This window comes from Dermacentor albipictus, chromosome 1 (assembly GCF_038994185.2).
Source record: "Dermacentor albipictus isolate Rhodes 1998 colony chromosome 1, USDA_Dalb.pri_finalv2, whole genome shotgun sequence".
Lineage (NCBI taxonomy): Eukaryota > Metazoa > Arthropoda > Arachnida > Ixodida > Ixodidae > Dermacentor > Dermacentor albipictus.
In genome coordinates this window covers 87,440,589-87,459,079 of record NC_091821.1, presented here as the reverse complement: position 1 = coordinate 87,459,079, position 18,491 = coordinate 87,440,589, and the positions used below count along the sequence as shown (strand labels likewise).

Here is an 18,491-nt window from a genome sequence, read left to right as displayed (position 1 = left end):
ATTTTCATAGTCCCTTAGAGTTCGTCTTAAAGGGAGTCTACTGTAATAGCTTTTCCAAAGCCAGTTTTGATTTCATTTTTCTGCAGGATACTGTGTCGCGACGCTACAACAGAGTATGGTGTCACATGGCAGCAGGACATTCGAAAATTTCGATACTTGCTCATCTGCTATGCTGCTACATCAGCCCTCACATTGAGTGGCAGCATACGAGGCAACTGAGCGAGTCAGAGCCAGTGCCAAAGTGTCGCAATATCCAACTCTCACATACTGTGTCGCGACATCATTCCCAGTATCCACCTGGAAATGAAACCGAAACTGACTGCAGAAAAACTGTTATATGAAATTATTAACGGCATTCCAAGGCTTGTCACTTTTCTTTTTCTGGGTTTAGAGGTCTAGGAGTTTCATTTAACGTAAGAAATTAATAGTTGGAAAATATGTCAGTACCCCTTGATCCTTTGAATGGCGGGTTTCCTCATTTAAACAATTTTTTTTTTTTTACTGCTCTTCAGCCCCTGCAAGGTTTTTTTGTTGGTGGTTTAGTGGACATTTCATTCTGCTTAGAATCTTTTTTTGACATCACTTTCTCCCCCTCTGAATTCATAATTCATGAACAGTTCACTAATTCCATGCACGGTACAAAAATGCAAGCATGCAAAACATGGATGCAAGTACGAGAAGGACAACACAAACTTCGACTGTCAACTGTGCAACCTTTCGGTTGATAGTCTGTGTGTGTTGTTTTTGTTCTTGTGTGCGTTTTGCAAGCCTGCATTCTGTACCATAAGGGAAAACATACGTGCATGAAATTGGGTGTACCATGGGGCAGGGAATCACATCTCACCAGATAGCTTTCATCCATGGCAATCTTGAGCTTCTCATTGATCCAACCCTTAGTCTCATCGCAGTCCCGCTCAAACTGCTGCAGACGATACGACTCCTCCAGCATGGTATGGCGAGTGTGAGAGCGCTCCAGCAAGGCATTCCTTCTCTCCAAAAGCTACAAAAAGAAAATAGTACCAAGAAGCAGTTTGCTGCTAAATATGAGAGTTTTCAATATGCACGAAGTGTCATCAAAAATAATGAAACACTTACAGCTGCTCTCCTCTGAGCAACATCATCTGCGGCATAATGCTGCCCTTCAATGAGCTTGGTTGCAAACTCGTCCAATGCCTGAAGGAAAACAGAAAGGCCAGTCAATATACTTTTTGAACGCACTTTAGCATGGTCTAGGCTGCCTAATTAGTACTGCTACAGGTGGCTCTAGTGACCATGTAAAAATATGCATACATGTAGCATAATCAATAGGGCACAAATACAGGAAGGCAACCCAAACCTTGATTTTTTCCTCCTGTGCATTGAGAGATTTTTCAAAATCTTCGTGCTTCTTCAAGAGAGCTTCAACAGAGTCGAGAGAGTCCCCAAGGTCTTGGTTGGCAAGGAAGGCCTCCTGCTTAGCCATCCATGTGTCTGCTTGCTCTGTGTCCCGGTAAAACAGCTGCAGATCCATACACTGCTCATATAAGATGCGCCGCTCTTCCCAAAGGGCCAGGAGGACACTCTTCTCGTTTTCCAGGACGCCCAACTGCATGTGAGAAGCCAAGAATACAACTTAGTTTGGGAGACAACATGCATCAGCTCAATCATGCTACAATATCAACAGCAAACAGGAACCACACTGCTGCCTCATCTGAAACCTTGTACACTCATGTTGCCTCGAGCATAAATGACGAATAAGATAATCTAACAAAGAGCTTAGGCAATTATGCAAACTAATCTCTGGTGATAAGTTGTATACTAATTCGCAAAAAGGGAGACTTTAAAGAATTGAAAAATTACAGAGCCATTAGCTTACTTCCTACATCATATAAAATATTCACCAAGATAATCTCCAATAGAATAAGAACAACACTGGACTTTAGTCAAACAAGGGAACAGGCAGGTTTCAGGAAGGGATACTCTATAATGGATCACATCTATGTCATCAATCAAGTAATCGAGAAATCCGCAGAGTACAATCAGCCTCTTTATATGGCTTTCATAGGTTACGAAAAGGCATTAGATTCAGTCGAGATGCCAGCAATCATAGAGGCATTACGTAATCAAGCAGTACAGGACACTTACATAAATATCTTCGAAAAGAACTACAGATTCCACAGCTACCTTAATTCTGCACAAGTAGGAAGATACCTATAAAGAAAGGGGTCAGACAAGGAGACACAATCTCTCCAGTGCTATTCACTGCGTGCTTGGAAAACGTATTCAAGCTAGTAAACAGGGAAGGCTTAGGAGTAAGGATCGACGGCAAAGACCTCAGGAACCTTTGATTTGCAGATGACATTGTCCTGTTCACCAACACTGGGAATGAGTTACAACAAATATTGAGGACCTTAACAGAGATAGTATAAGAGTGGGGTTGAAGATTAATATGCAGAAGATAATGATGAATAACTGGGCAAAGGAACAAGAGTTCAGAATCGCCAGTCAGCCTCTATAGTCTGAAGACGTACGTTTACCTAGGTAGATTAATCACAGGGAACCCTGATCATGAGAAGGAAATTCACAGAAGGAGAAAAATGGGTTGGATCGCATACAGCAGACAATGTCAGATTCTGACTGGAAGCTTACCAATATCACTGAAAAGAGAGGTGTACAATCAGTGCATTCTAGCGGTGCTAACATATAGGGCAAAAACTTGGAGACTGACACAGAAGCTCGAAAACAAGTCAAGGACCACGAGAAGAGCGATGGAACAAAGAATGTTAGGCATAACATTAAGAGACGGGAAGAGAGCGGTGCGGATCGGAGAGCAAACAGGAATAGCCAATATTCTAATTGACATTAAGAGAAAGAAATGGAGCTGGGCAGGTCATGTAAAGCATAGGTTAGATAACCGGTGGACCATTAGGGTTACAGAATGGGTGCCAAGGGAAGGGAAGTGCAGTAGAGGACGGCAGAAGAGTAGGTGAAGTGATGAAATTAAGAAATTCGCAGGCGCTAGCTGGAATCAGTTGGCGCAGGACAGGGGTAATTGGAGATCGCAAGGAGAGGCCTTCGTCCTGTAGTGGACATAAAATAGGCTGCTGCTGCTGAAGATGTAGTTGCATTTTTACCCCAAAATAGTTTCGCCAGCGAGTCATATAGTATACAAAAACCATGCATGTTAGTGCAACCAATGCAGTAAAACCTCATTAATTCGCATTTCACAGCATAGAAAAAAATGTTAGAATTAACTGAATGTCAAATTATAGAGGGTATTAAGAAAATATGAAAACGCTTACTATACCAACACACTTTTATTTACTGAATTGGTATACCTCGTTTCTATTATAGCTGAAGCTGGGATTCTCATCATCTCATGACTGATTAGCTCTCGAAACGGTGAAGGCCTCACAATTTCTTTTGCAGTGTGGTCGTGGCACACATCTTTATCAGAGACATGCATTTCACTACTGCCTGCATGTCTTAATTATTTTTTCGTCGGTGAGCTGGTCACCAACAGATTGTCTATTGCAATGTAGCCGGCACTCTTCATCCTTGATAGCTTCTGCCGTGTTTGTGTAATTGCTTTGCACTCAATGTCACAGAGTCAAAAGAAACTATTGTTTTCTGCAACCAATGCGGATGAAACAGTGGTCGCTATCAACACTATCATGGATGGAGACTACAGTTATGAAGGCACGCAGGCAGTGGTGTTATGCACGGCGATGCGAACTCTGCCGCTTTGTTTCAGCTGAACGCTAGCGCTGCTCCTGCTTTTGTGTGGCACATTTGCAGCGCTCCAAGAGTTGTCCGAATTAACCTATGTATGGCCAAATATGTCAGAGTTAGGGAGTTTGATTCCATTAAATAATGCATACATGTGCCGGGACCAGAGAATAAATACAAATTATCCAATTTTGCTAATTAGCGAGGGTTGTTATGATCAGTCAGCGGGATAGTGACCTTCTAGCCTTTCCTGCCCTTCAGCGAAGAATCGCTTTGTGAAGCTAACTGTGTGTTCCTTCAGACAGACCTGCGGCAACAACAAGGCGAGACATTTGGCAGATCGAGTGTTCATGGATGGTTTACTGCTGCCATCTCAGACGATGGAAGCAAGAAACTCCTGCAGAAGGGCATTCTATGCAGATTCCTCAGCGCCACTGTTAGCCGCCAAGGTCGTTTGACAGACGCTCGAGCTAATTGCAAGGTCATCCCAGGAACCAAGATGCGCCAATTTGAGTCAAGTGTGACGATCCCTATCTACGAAACTCCTCCCCTTTCTGTGTCTTCAGTAAACAAAGGTGCCGGAGTGATTGCACACACCCTCGCCCTCAAACGCAGATCCTTCGGCGACTTTGGACGCTCTGATTGGACAAAGGCGACGGCAGATTGCCCTGACCTAGAGATCTAGGGAGGACAAAGGGGATTTAAGCGGGCTTTTTTGGCTCGTCATGGGTGCTTCAATTCAGACATGCTAGGCTATTGAGATGTAGCCTTCTCTACTTTCATGTAGGTATTGTAAATAAAGCCAGTACTCCTCGTTCTCGATGAGAACATGTTCCTCCCTTCAACAGCATCCTTGGTTTGGATGAGTCGGACGACGGCGTGGGCCAGCTACCCCTTTTGACATGCCAGACCCTCAACTCCTACAGTGTCTATTTAACAACGCTTTACTGTATGTGCATTTTCTTTGTTTGTTAATACAAGCTTCAACAATAAAGTGACCGTTGGTACGAATAGCTCACAGGGTTCGCCGTGTAGGCAGCGCAGTGGCTGTAGTAGGGTAGATACAGTGAAGGCTGCCAGCGTGGCCTCCGTGATGCAGATGCCTCTGTGACTGGAAGTCACGCTATAATTCACTGTTATTTGTGTTGTAAATTCTTATATACACTATGTGCATTCTTCAGAGTGCTTTGTCCGCCTTGTATTAGATATGCCTTTCTTGCAGGTTGCATGCAATCTTTTCTTTCTGTTGCAAAGTGCATATTACAGTATTGTAGAAATTCGTATTCAATACCCACTCCTGCCCAAGGCCTGAAATAGTACAGCAGGTCAGCAGTACTTAACAAATAATAAATATACTGTATATATACTCGCTTAATGAATGTACTTTTATTTCTCGAAAAACCAAACCGAAGTTGAGTATGCAGGGTAAATTTTATGAAAACTTTTGAAATAGCAAAAACTGAAATGTAAGACAGTAATAATTTGGAAAATTCATTGAACAATTTACTTTTGCCGCGAAAATAAAAGTGCATATACTATTTGCACACCGTAAGAGCATTTTTATTGCAAGTCACTCTGCATCGGAATTGCCAGACCTGTCGTCCAGGTCTCTGGCTACTTAAATGACATCGTGGTTCTACAACAGCTCATTCTCCCAGCTGCTTTTCGCCGTCTGCCATAATCGCAAGCATATCGTTGAATCGCTGCTTTTTGGCCCCTGCTGTTTTGACAAGCATGCTTGTGCGCACCTATATCCTTGACCATTCTGCTATTCGGCATGTCAAAGTTTATTGATAGCTCTAGTAGCCATCATCATCTCCCTCCACTGCCTTCTATAAATGGTGCGCTCTGGCGCGTGTGTCTTGTGCCTCATGCTGCGAGATTTGAAGGAAATGGAAAAAGAACAAAAAAAGAAGAACCTCTTCGGCTCTCGCCATCGGTCCTAGTGGTTCTCAGGTCTTTTGCTCACTGACTCACACATTGTTCTAGTGCACCTAACCTCGGTCCTTATAACGTCTGATCAGTGTGTTTTTTGAGCATATAAGCTCTTTGTCTGGCAGCAGGTGTTTAACTCGACTTACGGCCCATCGCACAGAGTAAAACCAAAGACAGGCACAAATGTGAGAATCAGACACGCAAATTCAACACCACGCCGAACTAGGCACACTATGCTGACCAAGTGAAAGCCGCTCCTTCACTTGGAATCTCCTGTGCACTGTGGCCGGCTTGGCTTGGCTGTGTATTGTGCAGTCTCCTATTACACAAGAGTAAAGTTGCTGTTGCAGAGGTTGGACATTTTTTACTCCCTCAAGTCTGGGAGGTGCCTTTGTGCCAACACTGGCGTCAAGCATGCAGTAAGAAGAGGTTAAGCGTTACTGCCATCTTTCTTTTTGTCAGGTCCCAAGTGACTGTGATAATGCACAGCCTGTTCTTACACCATGCTTGCCAACAGTGTTCTCTTGTCACGGCCTTGCCGTGAGCTTCTCCGTTATCAAACCCACCGCCCCCGACTATGTGCCGCCAAGGTTGCCACTAGCATGGACGTGCAACCGACATGAGTTAGCTGTAAAATTTGGTTTACGTGATCTCAGCGTTTCTCACATGGTATTATAAAGTATTTGTAACACAGTGGCAGGCATTAAGAATAAGTGCACTTACTCTAAACACATGTGCGAGAGAAAAATATTTAGTTTCTCCGAATAACTACAGCATGGCTGTTCGATCGTGGGACTGGCAAAGAACCAAATTGGGGTTGTGAATATCATGTAGAGAAAAACAAAATCAAAATTTTAAAGAGCAAAGTTAGGGGTACGTTTGTTACGCGAGTGTGTTCACTACACAAATTTATACGATTTAGTTTTTCTTGAAAAAAAAGTTCAACCAATGAAACAGACAATAAATACCTAAAAGGTGGAATAATTTTTTTTACTGTTACATTGTGGCACCCAAGGTATACCCATTACAAAAAGCATCACTTTGCTATCATCATCATCAGTTACTGGCGCAAGATATTGCAGTGCTTCCAATATACCCATTACAAAAAAGAACCACTTGGCTATCATCATCATCCATTGCACGCGTGAGATGTTGCAGTGCTTCCAGTCACCATTTCACTTTGCAAGTGTGGGTTCAGGCTGGTTCAGGTGTGTTGAGATCATTCGCATGTTCATCCTGAGAATGCCAAGCCACAGAGGCAATGCCAGCAATGTGCCTACAATGTCGTGCGAGAGTTATTCAGAGGCCAACGATAGTTTGCTACTGGCTAAAGCGGCTGAAGTTTTTTACACTGCGTCAGAGGCCGACTCATTCAATGGCTTCTAGTTAAGTGTAATAAATACTCGTTTACTGCACCTAAGCGGAGTGTTGGTTGAAAATTTTTTTTTCTGTGGTAATTTGTGGCTCATTTGTGGACCGAATAAATATAGGTGCATCTTATATACCAGTGCAACTTGTATGCCAATCTTTTTCTTTGAAACTTGCAAGAAGTGGGGGTACAACTTCTACAAAGGTGCAATTCATAATCTAGAAACTATGGTAATATAGTACTTGCTCAAACCTTTGAAGCCTAATGCACATGAAATTTACCATGGCAATCGACAAACAGCAGAACCTCGTTGACACGTTCCCGTTATGCATGTTTTCCCGGCTCCAACGTTCGTAATTGAGAACACAAAAAATGACCCAATAAAATTGCACTCATTTTTTACTGGTTGCACTCATTGCACTAATTTTTTACCAGAAAACAATTTTTCGCCACCAACATTCAGTTAAGTCGCCAAATTGCGATCGTATGATACATTTTCCGCCACTAGACCCCATGTACTGTTCTCGATCGCGCGAGGCACACACGATCGAGACTAGTATATAGCGGCTGACTGCCACAGAAGCTTCACTGCAATACTCGGCCACCCTTTTGAGTGCGCACCGGTGTTTTCACGAGAGTTTCTCATTTCGGTACCAGCAGATCTCCGGGGTCGTCACACGCGGCATTCGCAGCTATCACCACCAAACTTCCTGCGATACGCTTCTTTGCCTATCTGTTTCACAGCACATGATGCTGTCAGAAGTGTAGCGTACGCCTTTAATAGGCGATAACCGAAACGGACCACCGTTGCCTGTTGCAGACTGCGATCTTATACATTTTCTGGCCACTAGATCCCATGTGAACAAGGAAAGGCACGAGGCACATGTGATCGAGAACAGTATATAGCCAGCCGTCTCGCGTGAAAACTACGGTGCGCACATGTTCTTATTCCACTACCAGTAAATCCCCGCCTGGATCGTCGCATGCTGCATTCACAGCTATCGCCGCCAACCCTGTTGTGATAAACATCTTCCCCTATCTGTCTTACAGGGCATGGTGCGTAGTGCCATTGGCAGCGTCTGCATGCGTTTAGTAGGCAATAATCCAAATGTGCCGTGGTTCCCTGCTGCAGGCGGTGCGATATGGGCACCACGTTTCGCTTCGGCGGCATCCGACGCCGCCCACCAGCTCGATTTCGTTACGGTTTCCCATCACCCACGCAATAGGAAAACAACAAAATGTGTCTCAGGCCACCGGAGCCCCATGAGCTCGACGTGCATCGGCATCTCGTGCCGCAACGATCCGCGTGACGCTTTGCATTACGTAGATGTAAACAGTAGTTGAGTCTGCTAATTTTTTAGTTACTTCAGATCGTTTGTCTTCCCGGTAAGTAGGTTTTTTTTCAGTTTTTTTTTTTTCCAAAACGTATGAACGAGGTTCTACTGCATATGAAACACAAAAGCAGCAGCAATATGTGAACAGGGTAAAAAAAAAATTTTCTTACCTTCTCTTTTACCTCATCAACTGCATAGTGTTTCTGGTCTAGCAGGATCTGTCCAGCTTCAGCAGTTGAACGGAAGCTGTCCTCTCTGGCATCAATTTCACCCTGCAGCCAGACAGCACATGGAACATTGACATGGGCAATTACACCCGTCACATGCTCCGCTTAAAAGGAGACTAAAATACTAAAAAACACAAAGCACCTTGTGCTCCTGGTGACGTTCCAACAAGGCTTCTGCACCAGCAACATCCTTAGCCAATTCATCTGCTGAAATAATGGCATTCATGTCATGAATCCATGACACAAGGTCTCTGAAATCTGCCAGGAAACGGTGCAGCAGGTAAGACTCGTCCAGACGTCGCCGTCTTTCTTGGGCCTAGAAAAATATTTTAACAATTCAGGCAGACATGGCAAACAACAGGGTGGCACACTAGAAGTACAAATGATCCACAAAACATTGCATCTAATCAATATCAGAGGGGAAATTAAAATTTGTTCAATACAGAACAGTCTAACCTGAAATGAATCTCACCATGGTGGGACAGAACAGGCACACTGAGTAGTTTGTACTCAGTATGCCAATACAAAATGTGTGAACAGAACTGCATGGAGTATTACTAGTCTTGCCCTTCATTTGCAGTCAGTGTCTTGAGAATGAATCCTGAAACCTCCACAAATTGTTTTATCACAAACATTGGAATGGAGAATGATGGTGTAAAACTGTCCCATGTTTCAGCCAGAAAAACATTACAATGATAGAAAGCATCCAGCTGCCTGCTTACAACAGATTTAAGCACTGCATTCATCAAGAATTCACAGTCCAAATTCTGCCTTTTCTCACCTCATTCAAATTGAATTAAAAATAATTTCTAGGTTTTAGTTTCTTGCACAATTTAGTTCATAAATTTTTAACGAGAATATACTACCCACCACAGCTATTCTAGGAACTTATGAAGCAATGTTGAGTGCTGAAGCTTAGAAATTTAGTCTTGACAAAATATATGATCAAGTGAAATTTTTGCAGCAAGTATGAGTTTACAATAGCAATATTTTACTGTACAAAGCTTCATTGTACTATACCTTGTCTAAAGCAAGTAGGTCATGTTGCTACTTTGCAAAAAGCAGCAAAGCATGTTACACTGACTTCTATTTACTAGCAGTTAAGCACTAATTCTAAAGGCATGTAGAAGAACAAGTTAACAGGCAAACAGCACTGTTTTAGTGAGCAATGCAGAGATTGTACTTGCCTTTCTCTTGAGCATCTCCCAAGTGGCCATGATTTCAGCGTGTTTTCCCCTGATCTGATTCCCATGGTCACTGTGGATGCTGCAGAGCCTGTCAGCTTCTTGGCCCAAGGTCATCACCTATAATAAAAGTAATACCAGTTGCACCAACCACTTCGAAGTAATTGATGTGAAAAACAAAAGTATGTGTGTTCCAGTACAGTCAACGACAGATATTTTGGACATACCCGACGCCTTTGCGACATTGCAACGTAACCCCCCATAGAGCTAATGTACAAGAATGTCTGAAATTTCGTATGCCAAAACCCTTTGCTGTCCAATTTTCTGGACTTCTTGCGATGACCAGAGATCCAAAATGACATTAATCGAAGCCACCAGCACCACCATTTCGATTATCTCACAGCCTAGAACCAATGCTCTTGCACACCAATCTGTTGTCAGTCGTAGCAGCCCGCGGAAATGCTAAGCCTAACTGCTTCGACGTTCGCTACTACACTTTTTGCTGCTGTTTGGTGCAGCGTGTTTCACTTAAAGAATTTGCCACTGTCAGCAATGGCGCTGACTTTGCCTTTGTCATACTCGCTGATGGCTTTGAAGTTTGGAACACACAGCAAGGGTTAAGCGTTGCATAATGCCAGTTCCAAAAATTCAGCTTCCCCACAATACAACAGCGTTACGCGGTGAAGCATATTCAGTTCAAAAAGGGACAGTCACAGGACAGAATAAATATTCCTTAATTACACACATGTGCATCCACCGTTTCCTATCGCAGTACAAGGACCGATACGCCTAATACAAAAAAAAGCATGCTGATTCGAATCCCACAGGGATACTACAAAAATTTTAATTATAGAAAATTTGAACTAATGAAAGTCAGAGAAAGATATCGCTGGGTTAAGGTGCTTATGTAATCCGACATAGCACGAGTGTGCACGCACGCTACGTAACGTTTGCAAGAACAGCAATGTTTATAGTTACAAGTGCTGGCGTAGCCAACGTAAGCGGGCGGTCAACGTAACTGGAGGTGGCCAACACGGTCCGACATCAAGATGGCTCTTGCTCCATCCGTGCGTTCGTCGCCGACTGCGCTGACCCACAATGCATGGCGTGGAGGAAAAAAAGTGCCCATGCCGTTACGTTACGTACGCAGACAGCCGTTCAAAGCAGCATGCCGGTTGGGGATCGCTCTGCGCATGCTTCGAAGAGAGCAGCTGACGGCGCGTTTGTCGAAGTCTAGAGGGGACAGCATTTCGGCCGGCACGGCACAAGCGGGATAGCGCCGAAAACAGACTAAAAACACGCGTTTTTGCCACCAACGCTTGCCACAGGAACAAGAGCTAAGCTTATAATATCGATTTGCGAAACACACCACAACCTGCTGCGATAGTGATCTCCGTTGTACTTTCGTAGCTGCACCACCTGCAGGCTGCCGAGTTCCACTATACGTATAGGCGGCATTTTAAGCACGCATCCCAGGGATGCTTTTCCCTTAAAGTAATAGCTATGAATCTCAAAGGCTATGCTTTTTGGTACTGCAAGTGCCAATAAACGTCAAAGCCGCTATGTTTCAGACATTAGACAGTTTTAGTATAGCGTACGCTATACCATTGCGTATGCTAAAAAATAGCGGGTTGTCACTGTGCATGCGTTGAACACTAAACGAAATAGCAGGTATAGCGGGCGTACGCAACGCAAACGAGTTAGCATTAGCGTTTTTGCGGGGTTTGCGGAGTTTGCGGGAAACATGGCGGCGGTCCCGGCTGCCCGCTTCGAACCGAATTTGGCGTTGCTTTTGTAAAATGCACTTCGTTCGTAGCAAATGACTGTGTAAATGGCTTTCGCTTAGTGTCAGGCCGCTTCGACGACAGAGTATTATGGATAACGTCGTGGTGTTTTCCAGATCGCTTCTCGTTTCGAACGAATCGAAGCCTAACGAAAGAAACGTTCGAGATGTCAGCGCCACCTATCGCTACAGGCGCGAAATAGCCACAACGATGGCATATGGTCTCTGAGATCCGAAGATATCACCGGCCAACTAAAGCTGTAGATAATGTGCGCTGCTTAGCGTACGCTATATCATAGCGTATAGCGTTATGCTATAGTTACGTACGCTAAACTAAAACTGTCTATTACTTGGTGCCGCTTCACGGCAGAACGCCTCACGGAGAAAGAGCGAAGCCTCCAAGATGCAACATGAAAAAAGAAAAAAAAATGCAGCGCCACGTCAGAGTTTTATCTTGAAGGTCTTGAGAGAGGGAGAGAACAGACCTGCAACAGAGGCGTTGGCCATGTCTGGCAAGTTGCAAATGCGTCTCTGCAGTCAGGCCTAAACAAAGGGCCGCAGATGGAAAGAGCAAAGCTGCGCAGCGTAGTTGCTATGTCGGCAACGTGCTTCGGTGCATTAGCACTCACGGAGTTCGAATTATCGGCGACTGTGCAAATTTCAGTGTGAATTAGCGGGATGCATTACATACTGCTTTCAATACAGTGTTGGACGAACTGCGGCAGCTACTTCGAATTATTTGACATGTCAAATTAACAAGTTGTCAATTAACGGGCTTTTACTCTACGTGTGCGGGCAGGCCTTCAGAGCTATTCGGGATGTGCCTGAGGAGAGTTGAGCCTTTGGGGGCAGTAAAAGGCATGCATTCATTTTTTCAGATGCCCGCTTTCTTAAACATTTTTGCAGCACCTAGAAAGTCCGAAAAATTGGATGTTGACTGTATTTACTACATCCTATGACTTATTACAGAAAAGATGTGTCAATCATACCTTGTCTTCCAAGGCAGCAAGGTCTCTCTCGATGCCCTCATGCTTGCGCTGGAGAGTCTGCACGCTCACCAGGTCCCGGCCATAATCATCAGATGACAGCACTACATCTTTCTCGGTTATCCATGTAATTGTCTCGTCAGCATCTCTGCAAGCATCAACATTTGCACAGTGAAAAACAGTATCTAGAGATAATTAAAGTGAAAGCACTCAAAAGTACTAATAGTATTTGCACCTCTTCCAGATGGAGATAAAAATGAAATGTTCTAAGAGCCACAGTAGGAGTGGTGCTAAATACATTATGAAAATTTTACAATAGAGTCAACGATGGATATATCAACTCGAAAGGGATAGCAAAATAGTTCAATGTATCAATAATTCGAAATGCAGTTAAACTTCACTATAACAAAGTCATTAAAATAGGCAATTTGCTTCGTAATATCGAAATTTCGTTATTAAAATTCAACATATGTAAAAGCACAGTTGCCGATGAATTTTTATTACGTGGAAGAGGCCGCAAATTTCATATTATCAGGCAATCAGAAAAAGCAAATATGAATGAGAAAAAAATTTTGCTGAATTGTAGAGTAGGCGACGAAAGATACGGTTTCATGCAATACAGACGATAACTTCACATTGGTAGTACAAAGTACTAAAGCTAGCCATGCTTTTGTGTCGACTCCACCCCTGCAATTAATAGTGTCACTTGCAGCGGCGATCGAATGCTTCGTCTGCCTCTCGCTTGAATGTGTCTCCAAAACTCGAGATTACACAACCTGAAGCATTAAACACAGGAAGACAGTTCAAATCTAAGTTAATGTAAAAAATCAGCCTAAGTGGAGGCTGGGGTCAGAGTCGTTTTGACTGCACACGGAACCCTAAAACGGCGTTCACAGAAACTCTGCAAGACAAACCTGGCAGTGCAAATATGTCCAATTGAGCATCGCATGCCTGGAGCCACTGAGTAAAAAAATCGAGTGCCATCCATGCTTTCTTGTGGAATGCGCGTATCAAACCGGGAGGCCTTTTACATTCTTGAAGCAGCGTGGCCCCCGATCTTTCTGATAACGATTGGCTGCAGGTAGTATGCTTCACTGCATGGCAATTAGTTCTTTCCTTATTAATATGCTTCCCCACATTACACAACTGCGTTGCATTGAAGCTAACTAAAGCAAATCCGTCATAATGGAGCGCAGATAACACTTGCTACATACACCTTGCTAAGTTTTCCTCATCGGTATGTACTGGCCTCCGACTCAATGCCTTGTTTGACACTATCTGTCAAAACGGTGTCATCTTGTTGTCATTATGGTGTTGGGCTGCTAAGCACGAGGTCACGGGATTGAATACCGGTCCTGGGGGCCGCATTTCGATGGGGGTGAAATGCGAAAACGCCTGTGTACGTAGATTTAGGTGCATGTTAAGGAACCCCAGTTGGCTCATATTTCTGGAGTTTCCCACTAAGGCGTGCCTCATAATCAGATTGTGGTTTTGGCACCTAAAACCCCATAATTTTTTTTTTTTATGTGGCAATGAACGGAGGTCAACATACACATAGCATAGTGCTATAATTTTGCAAGGGATTTCCAAGGGTATCTTGCAAATGTTTCATACAGACAATTCGGTATATCCAGCACAGACTGTGTAAGATCTAACAGTTGCAACTTTTACAGTGATGGCTCAACGGGTATGGTGCTTTGGTGTTGAGCATGAGGTAGCGGGCTTGAGGGTTCAGAGTGGATGCATCGCAACGTGGGCTGAATGCGAAAACACTTGCGAGTCATGCTTTGGGTGCACATTAACAATACCCCAGGTGGCGAAAATTATTTGAGAGCTCTCCACTAAAGCATTCCTTATAGCACACTGTGCAGTTTTGGGACATTAAATCCCATAAATGTTACTGTACAACAGAAACATACAAATGAAAAATGCATGTAGTATTTCTTCACAGTCCACGTGAGACACTGCACTAACCTGTTGAAGCGCTGGATCTCGTGCGCGCCAAACAGCCTCTCCTGCCGCAGCAAAGTGAGGGACTTCAATTTGTTCCAAGCCTCATTTAGCTCCTGGAAGCAATGGTAGAACGTAAAGCTTTAATACAACAGGTGCATTGCACTTTGCAACTGATAGAATCTGGTACTGCTCGAGGCACAAGATACTGAAAAGCTGTGAAAGTTCTAGAAAAGCTATTGAATAATAATAATAGAAAGAAACCAAGACAATCTTAAAAATAACCCAGCAAATTAGTATGCTGTCTAGAAGTAGTGACATTACCACTGCAAAGTTATATGTTCACAATTAAAAGCTGTATTCAAGAATTCTAATGTTGCATGTAATCTTACACATGACAGCCATTCTCCAAAAAGAAGTCTTCCTACATGATTCCATGGAGTATTGCTACACAGTTGCTTTCTTATGACAAAGACAAATGTTATGTATCAACAGTAGATTTGTTTAAAGTACATAAGACGTAATTTTGCACAGTACTGTAAAAATCTATAAACATTGCATGCTTACCAGGCATGTACCCAGGCTTTTTTTTTTTTTTTCAGGGGGGCAACACAAGGTAACTTTTCAATGCAAATGTGAATAATTCCCACCATTCACCATAAAGATGCGTAAACACATAAAAGAGAAATGAAATAAGGTGTATCTCACAGGTACGCCTGTGAGATGCACGTCTCCTTTACTTGGCAAACAAGGAACCACATTAAATGGACTCATGCAGGAAAGAAGAGCAAGAACACTGCCAAGAACAAGTAAACAAGCGAAAGTGTAAAAAAATATTTCTAGTAGCATTTCTTGAATTAGCTCTGGAAGAATTAAAGAAATACATACTTGTGGAACAATCACAGCTCTTTTGGATCCCTAGTTTACTGCTCTGCCAAGTGCCAAAACCGACTCGTATTGTTATTAGGGAAGCTGTGTAACCATGTGTGGCCGCATGTCCCGTACAACTGTGTAGAGCGCGGGACGCCGCGGTTCTAGACATACTGTGCCCACCGCGGAAGGTCAGAAAAACACCCAAATAAGCACAGCAGGGAAGTGGCTATGTCAGGTGGCTAGTCTGACAACTGTAGAAGAGTCATTCAAAACACACGGAATTATTCTCCATTTCCAGCAGCATTTACTCCACTTCCTTTAACAGCGAAGCTGTTTATGCGGACCCTGTGCCATCTTTGCCAGACTTCGCTAAAACGGGGCCACGTGACCTAGCGGAAGAGGAAAGAAAGAGCTCAACAGGGGGAAAGGGGTAGGAGTGACCCCTTTCCGCCCACGAGAATGCTATCTTATATGCGAATCTTATATGGTTGACACACGGTGAATTTTCGGCGATCAAGCCCGATCGCACCGAACCACCCTGCCGCGAAAGAAACATGTTATGCTGGCAGTTTGCGGCCAACGAATAGTGCCCAGCGATTGAAACGCAATAATAGGAGCGCGTGGCTGCCGGCACTTCTTGCGCGAGCAAGTGTCTGCGACATCGAAGATCTTGGCTGGCACCCATGCACTTCTATGGGCCCAGACTTTTGTTATTTCAATCCTAAAATTGGCCTTCACCGGACAATCCAAACTTGACTAGTCAGCATGAATGTGCCTGACCCATATAGCAACTAGTATATGGCAGTTGGAATCAGTTGTCGCAGGACAGGGGTAATTGGAGATTGCAGGGAGAGGCATTCGTCCTGCAGTGGACATAAAATAGCCTGATGATGATTAGTGGCAGTATGTATGAATGAATGTTTGATGTTTAATGGTGCAAGGGGCAGGTATGGCCAAAGAGCACCATGTCTGTGGTAATGAGTTGGCAGTGTAGTTACAAGTTCTATGAAATTGATGTGACAGGGCTGTAAAGGGGCCTTAAATATGGTCACTCTAAAGTGCGTAAAATCTATGTGTAATAAGATTATGGCGATGACAAATGACGTGTACATACTATGAGCATTAAGATGCATTGCAAAAGAATTATACAATATTCAAAAAATGTCAGATGCTAAAATTGACTAGAGCACTACTGCCTCATTAGAGCCCTTCAGACAAAAGGGTCTGGAGGCATGTGCTATATATAATACTGATATCGCAGTGGCATCCTCTGAAGAGAGGAAGCGCTACGAAAGTAAGGGACTAATAACATGTAGGACATCATTCAAGAAACCGAGGACTGCATTGTTGTTAAAAAGCAGTTCTTTACCAAGAAACATAGCCGGGTGAAGTGGGACACAATAGCGGTATGCCAGAGGAAAAGGTTTCTTTCTATCAGCGTCGGCTTTCCAACACTCCAGTAGAACGTGGAGGACGGTCAGACTCTCTCCGCATCTACCACAGCTTGGAGGTTCATTTCCAGTAAGTAGAAAATTATAGGTCCCAAATGTGTGTCCTATTCTGAGACGACAGAATAGGACATCTTTTTGCCGTGATTTTGTTGTGGAGGGCCAAAAACCTAACTTTGGCTTAATCAAGTGCAGCTTATTTGTTTCATTGTCCCACAAGCGTTGCAAGTGGCTTCGCAGTTTCATTCACAAAAAAAAAGGCTTAAGATCTGTGGTAGAAATAGCAGCAGTAGGATTAATAGCTTGCGATGTAATTGATGTGGCCATTTGGTCTGCCATCACATTACCCTCGATGCATCTATGGCCAGGAACCCAGCATATTGTCACATGTCTACGAGATGAATAAATATTGCACAACTAGAAGTAAAGTTAAATGAAAATAGGATTTTTGCGTTTCCTTAAGGACACCACTGCTTTAACAACACTTAATGAGTCCGTGAATATTATTGTGTTCTGTAGTTTTAATTTCTTTATCTGTTTAACCGCAGACAGTACTGCATAGGCTTCAGCAGTAAAGATACTTGTATGAGGGCTCAATACAGCCGATTCAGAGAAAGAGGGACCAACAGCCACATAAGATACGCCAGCATGAGACTGATGCATCGGTGTAGAATTCAGGACGACAATACTTCGACTGAATTTCATGGAAATGCAATCGAATTTCGAGCTGTGGGGCGCTTAACGTTAAGCTATTCCAAACTTTTCTATTCCAATTCTGCAATCAGCCCACCGCAATTGGTCAAAAACTTTTTTGGACCACCCCCACTTCACCTGTCACGGGTCTTCACAAAAACAGCGATGGCTCCATATCTGATATGACGTGCACACACTGATTATGCATAATTTGACCGAACAAAACAAAAATAGTTATTTCTGATTTGACACCTTTTTGCCATTAGCCATCGGCTATTGGTCAAGAGTTTTCGTGTTGCACCCACTCAAAAACTTACCGCGTCGAAGCGGCGCGTACGCGTTACAGATGCATTAATATGACGAACAAAACTGAATTTTTTTCTGAATAGCCGCAGGCTGCCCCGTTCCGAAAGGAATAAAAGATGGCTGCCGCCGATCTCCCCGGCACTCGCTACTCGCCCCTGCCGGAGAGCATGGGTTTATCTGCATGTAATCAAACCTTTTGCGTGGCCGTGTAACATTTTTGAGAACTTTCGGCACGTTTACAACCTCATTCTGCCAACTCTTCTTTGCTGAGGATGCATTTTAGCGTCATTCTTAAGCTTCCGTTGCATGCCCCCGCCATACGTCGACGAACCACCACAAGCCAAGTAAGAGAAAGCGGACCAATCGCAGACGCCGGCACCACCCTCTTCATCTGGTTATCGATATTCAGTGAAGTGGCTCGGCCCCCATCGAATCCCTCTCCACTTGAGCATGCTCCTCGCCTCTTGTGAGCCAATTAGATAAGACAAGCCACTCAGTGCAGGCAATGTTATTCATTCTTCAAGCAAACAAAAGTGACCTATGAACGAGGCGCGCATTTGATTGCTTTGTCAAGACAACCCTGCGGATGTCCGCCCAATGCTTGCGTCGCGGTTACGCAAATTTGACATCAGGAGATTGGAGTAAAAACATATTGGAATAGTTTTACGTTATATGGCCCCTGGTGCATATTTTGC

The 18,491-nt window shown here is 43.7% G+C and overlaps 1 protein-coding gene across 3 annotated transcripts in view; it reads right to left on the bottom strand.

Annotated features, from left to right (window-relative positions):
- The window catches only part of alpha-Spec (alpha spectrin), a 165,912-nt gene that overhangs the window by 116,512 nt on the left and 30,909 nt on the right, over nucleotides 1–18,491 (bottom strand). For all 3 annotated transcript variants that reach the window (XM_065426522.1, XM_065426521.1, XM_065426523.1), the window contains exons 7-14: nucleotides 14,501–14,592; nucleotides 12,530–12,674; nucleotides 9,761–9,877; nucleotides 8,716–8,889; nucleotides 8,517–8,618; nucleotides 1,337–1,585; nucleotides 1,096–1,173; nucleotides 845–1,000 (exon numbers count right to left, since the gene is read on the bottom strand). In XM_065426522.1, coding sequence (XP_065282594.1) covers nucleotides 845–1,000; nucleotides 1,096–1,173; nucleotides 1,337–1,585; nucleotides 8,517–8,618; nucleotides 8,716–8,889; nucleotides 9,761–9,877; nucleotides 12,530–12,674; nucleotides 14,501–14,592 — 1,113 coding nt within the window. The remainder of the gene's footprint in view (nucleotides 1–844; nucleotides 1,001–1,095; nucleotides 1,174–1,336; nucleotides 1,586–8,516; nucleotides 8,619–8,715; nucleotides 8,890–9,760; nucleotides 9,878–12,529; nucleotides 12,675–14,500; nucleotides 14,593–18,491) is intronic.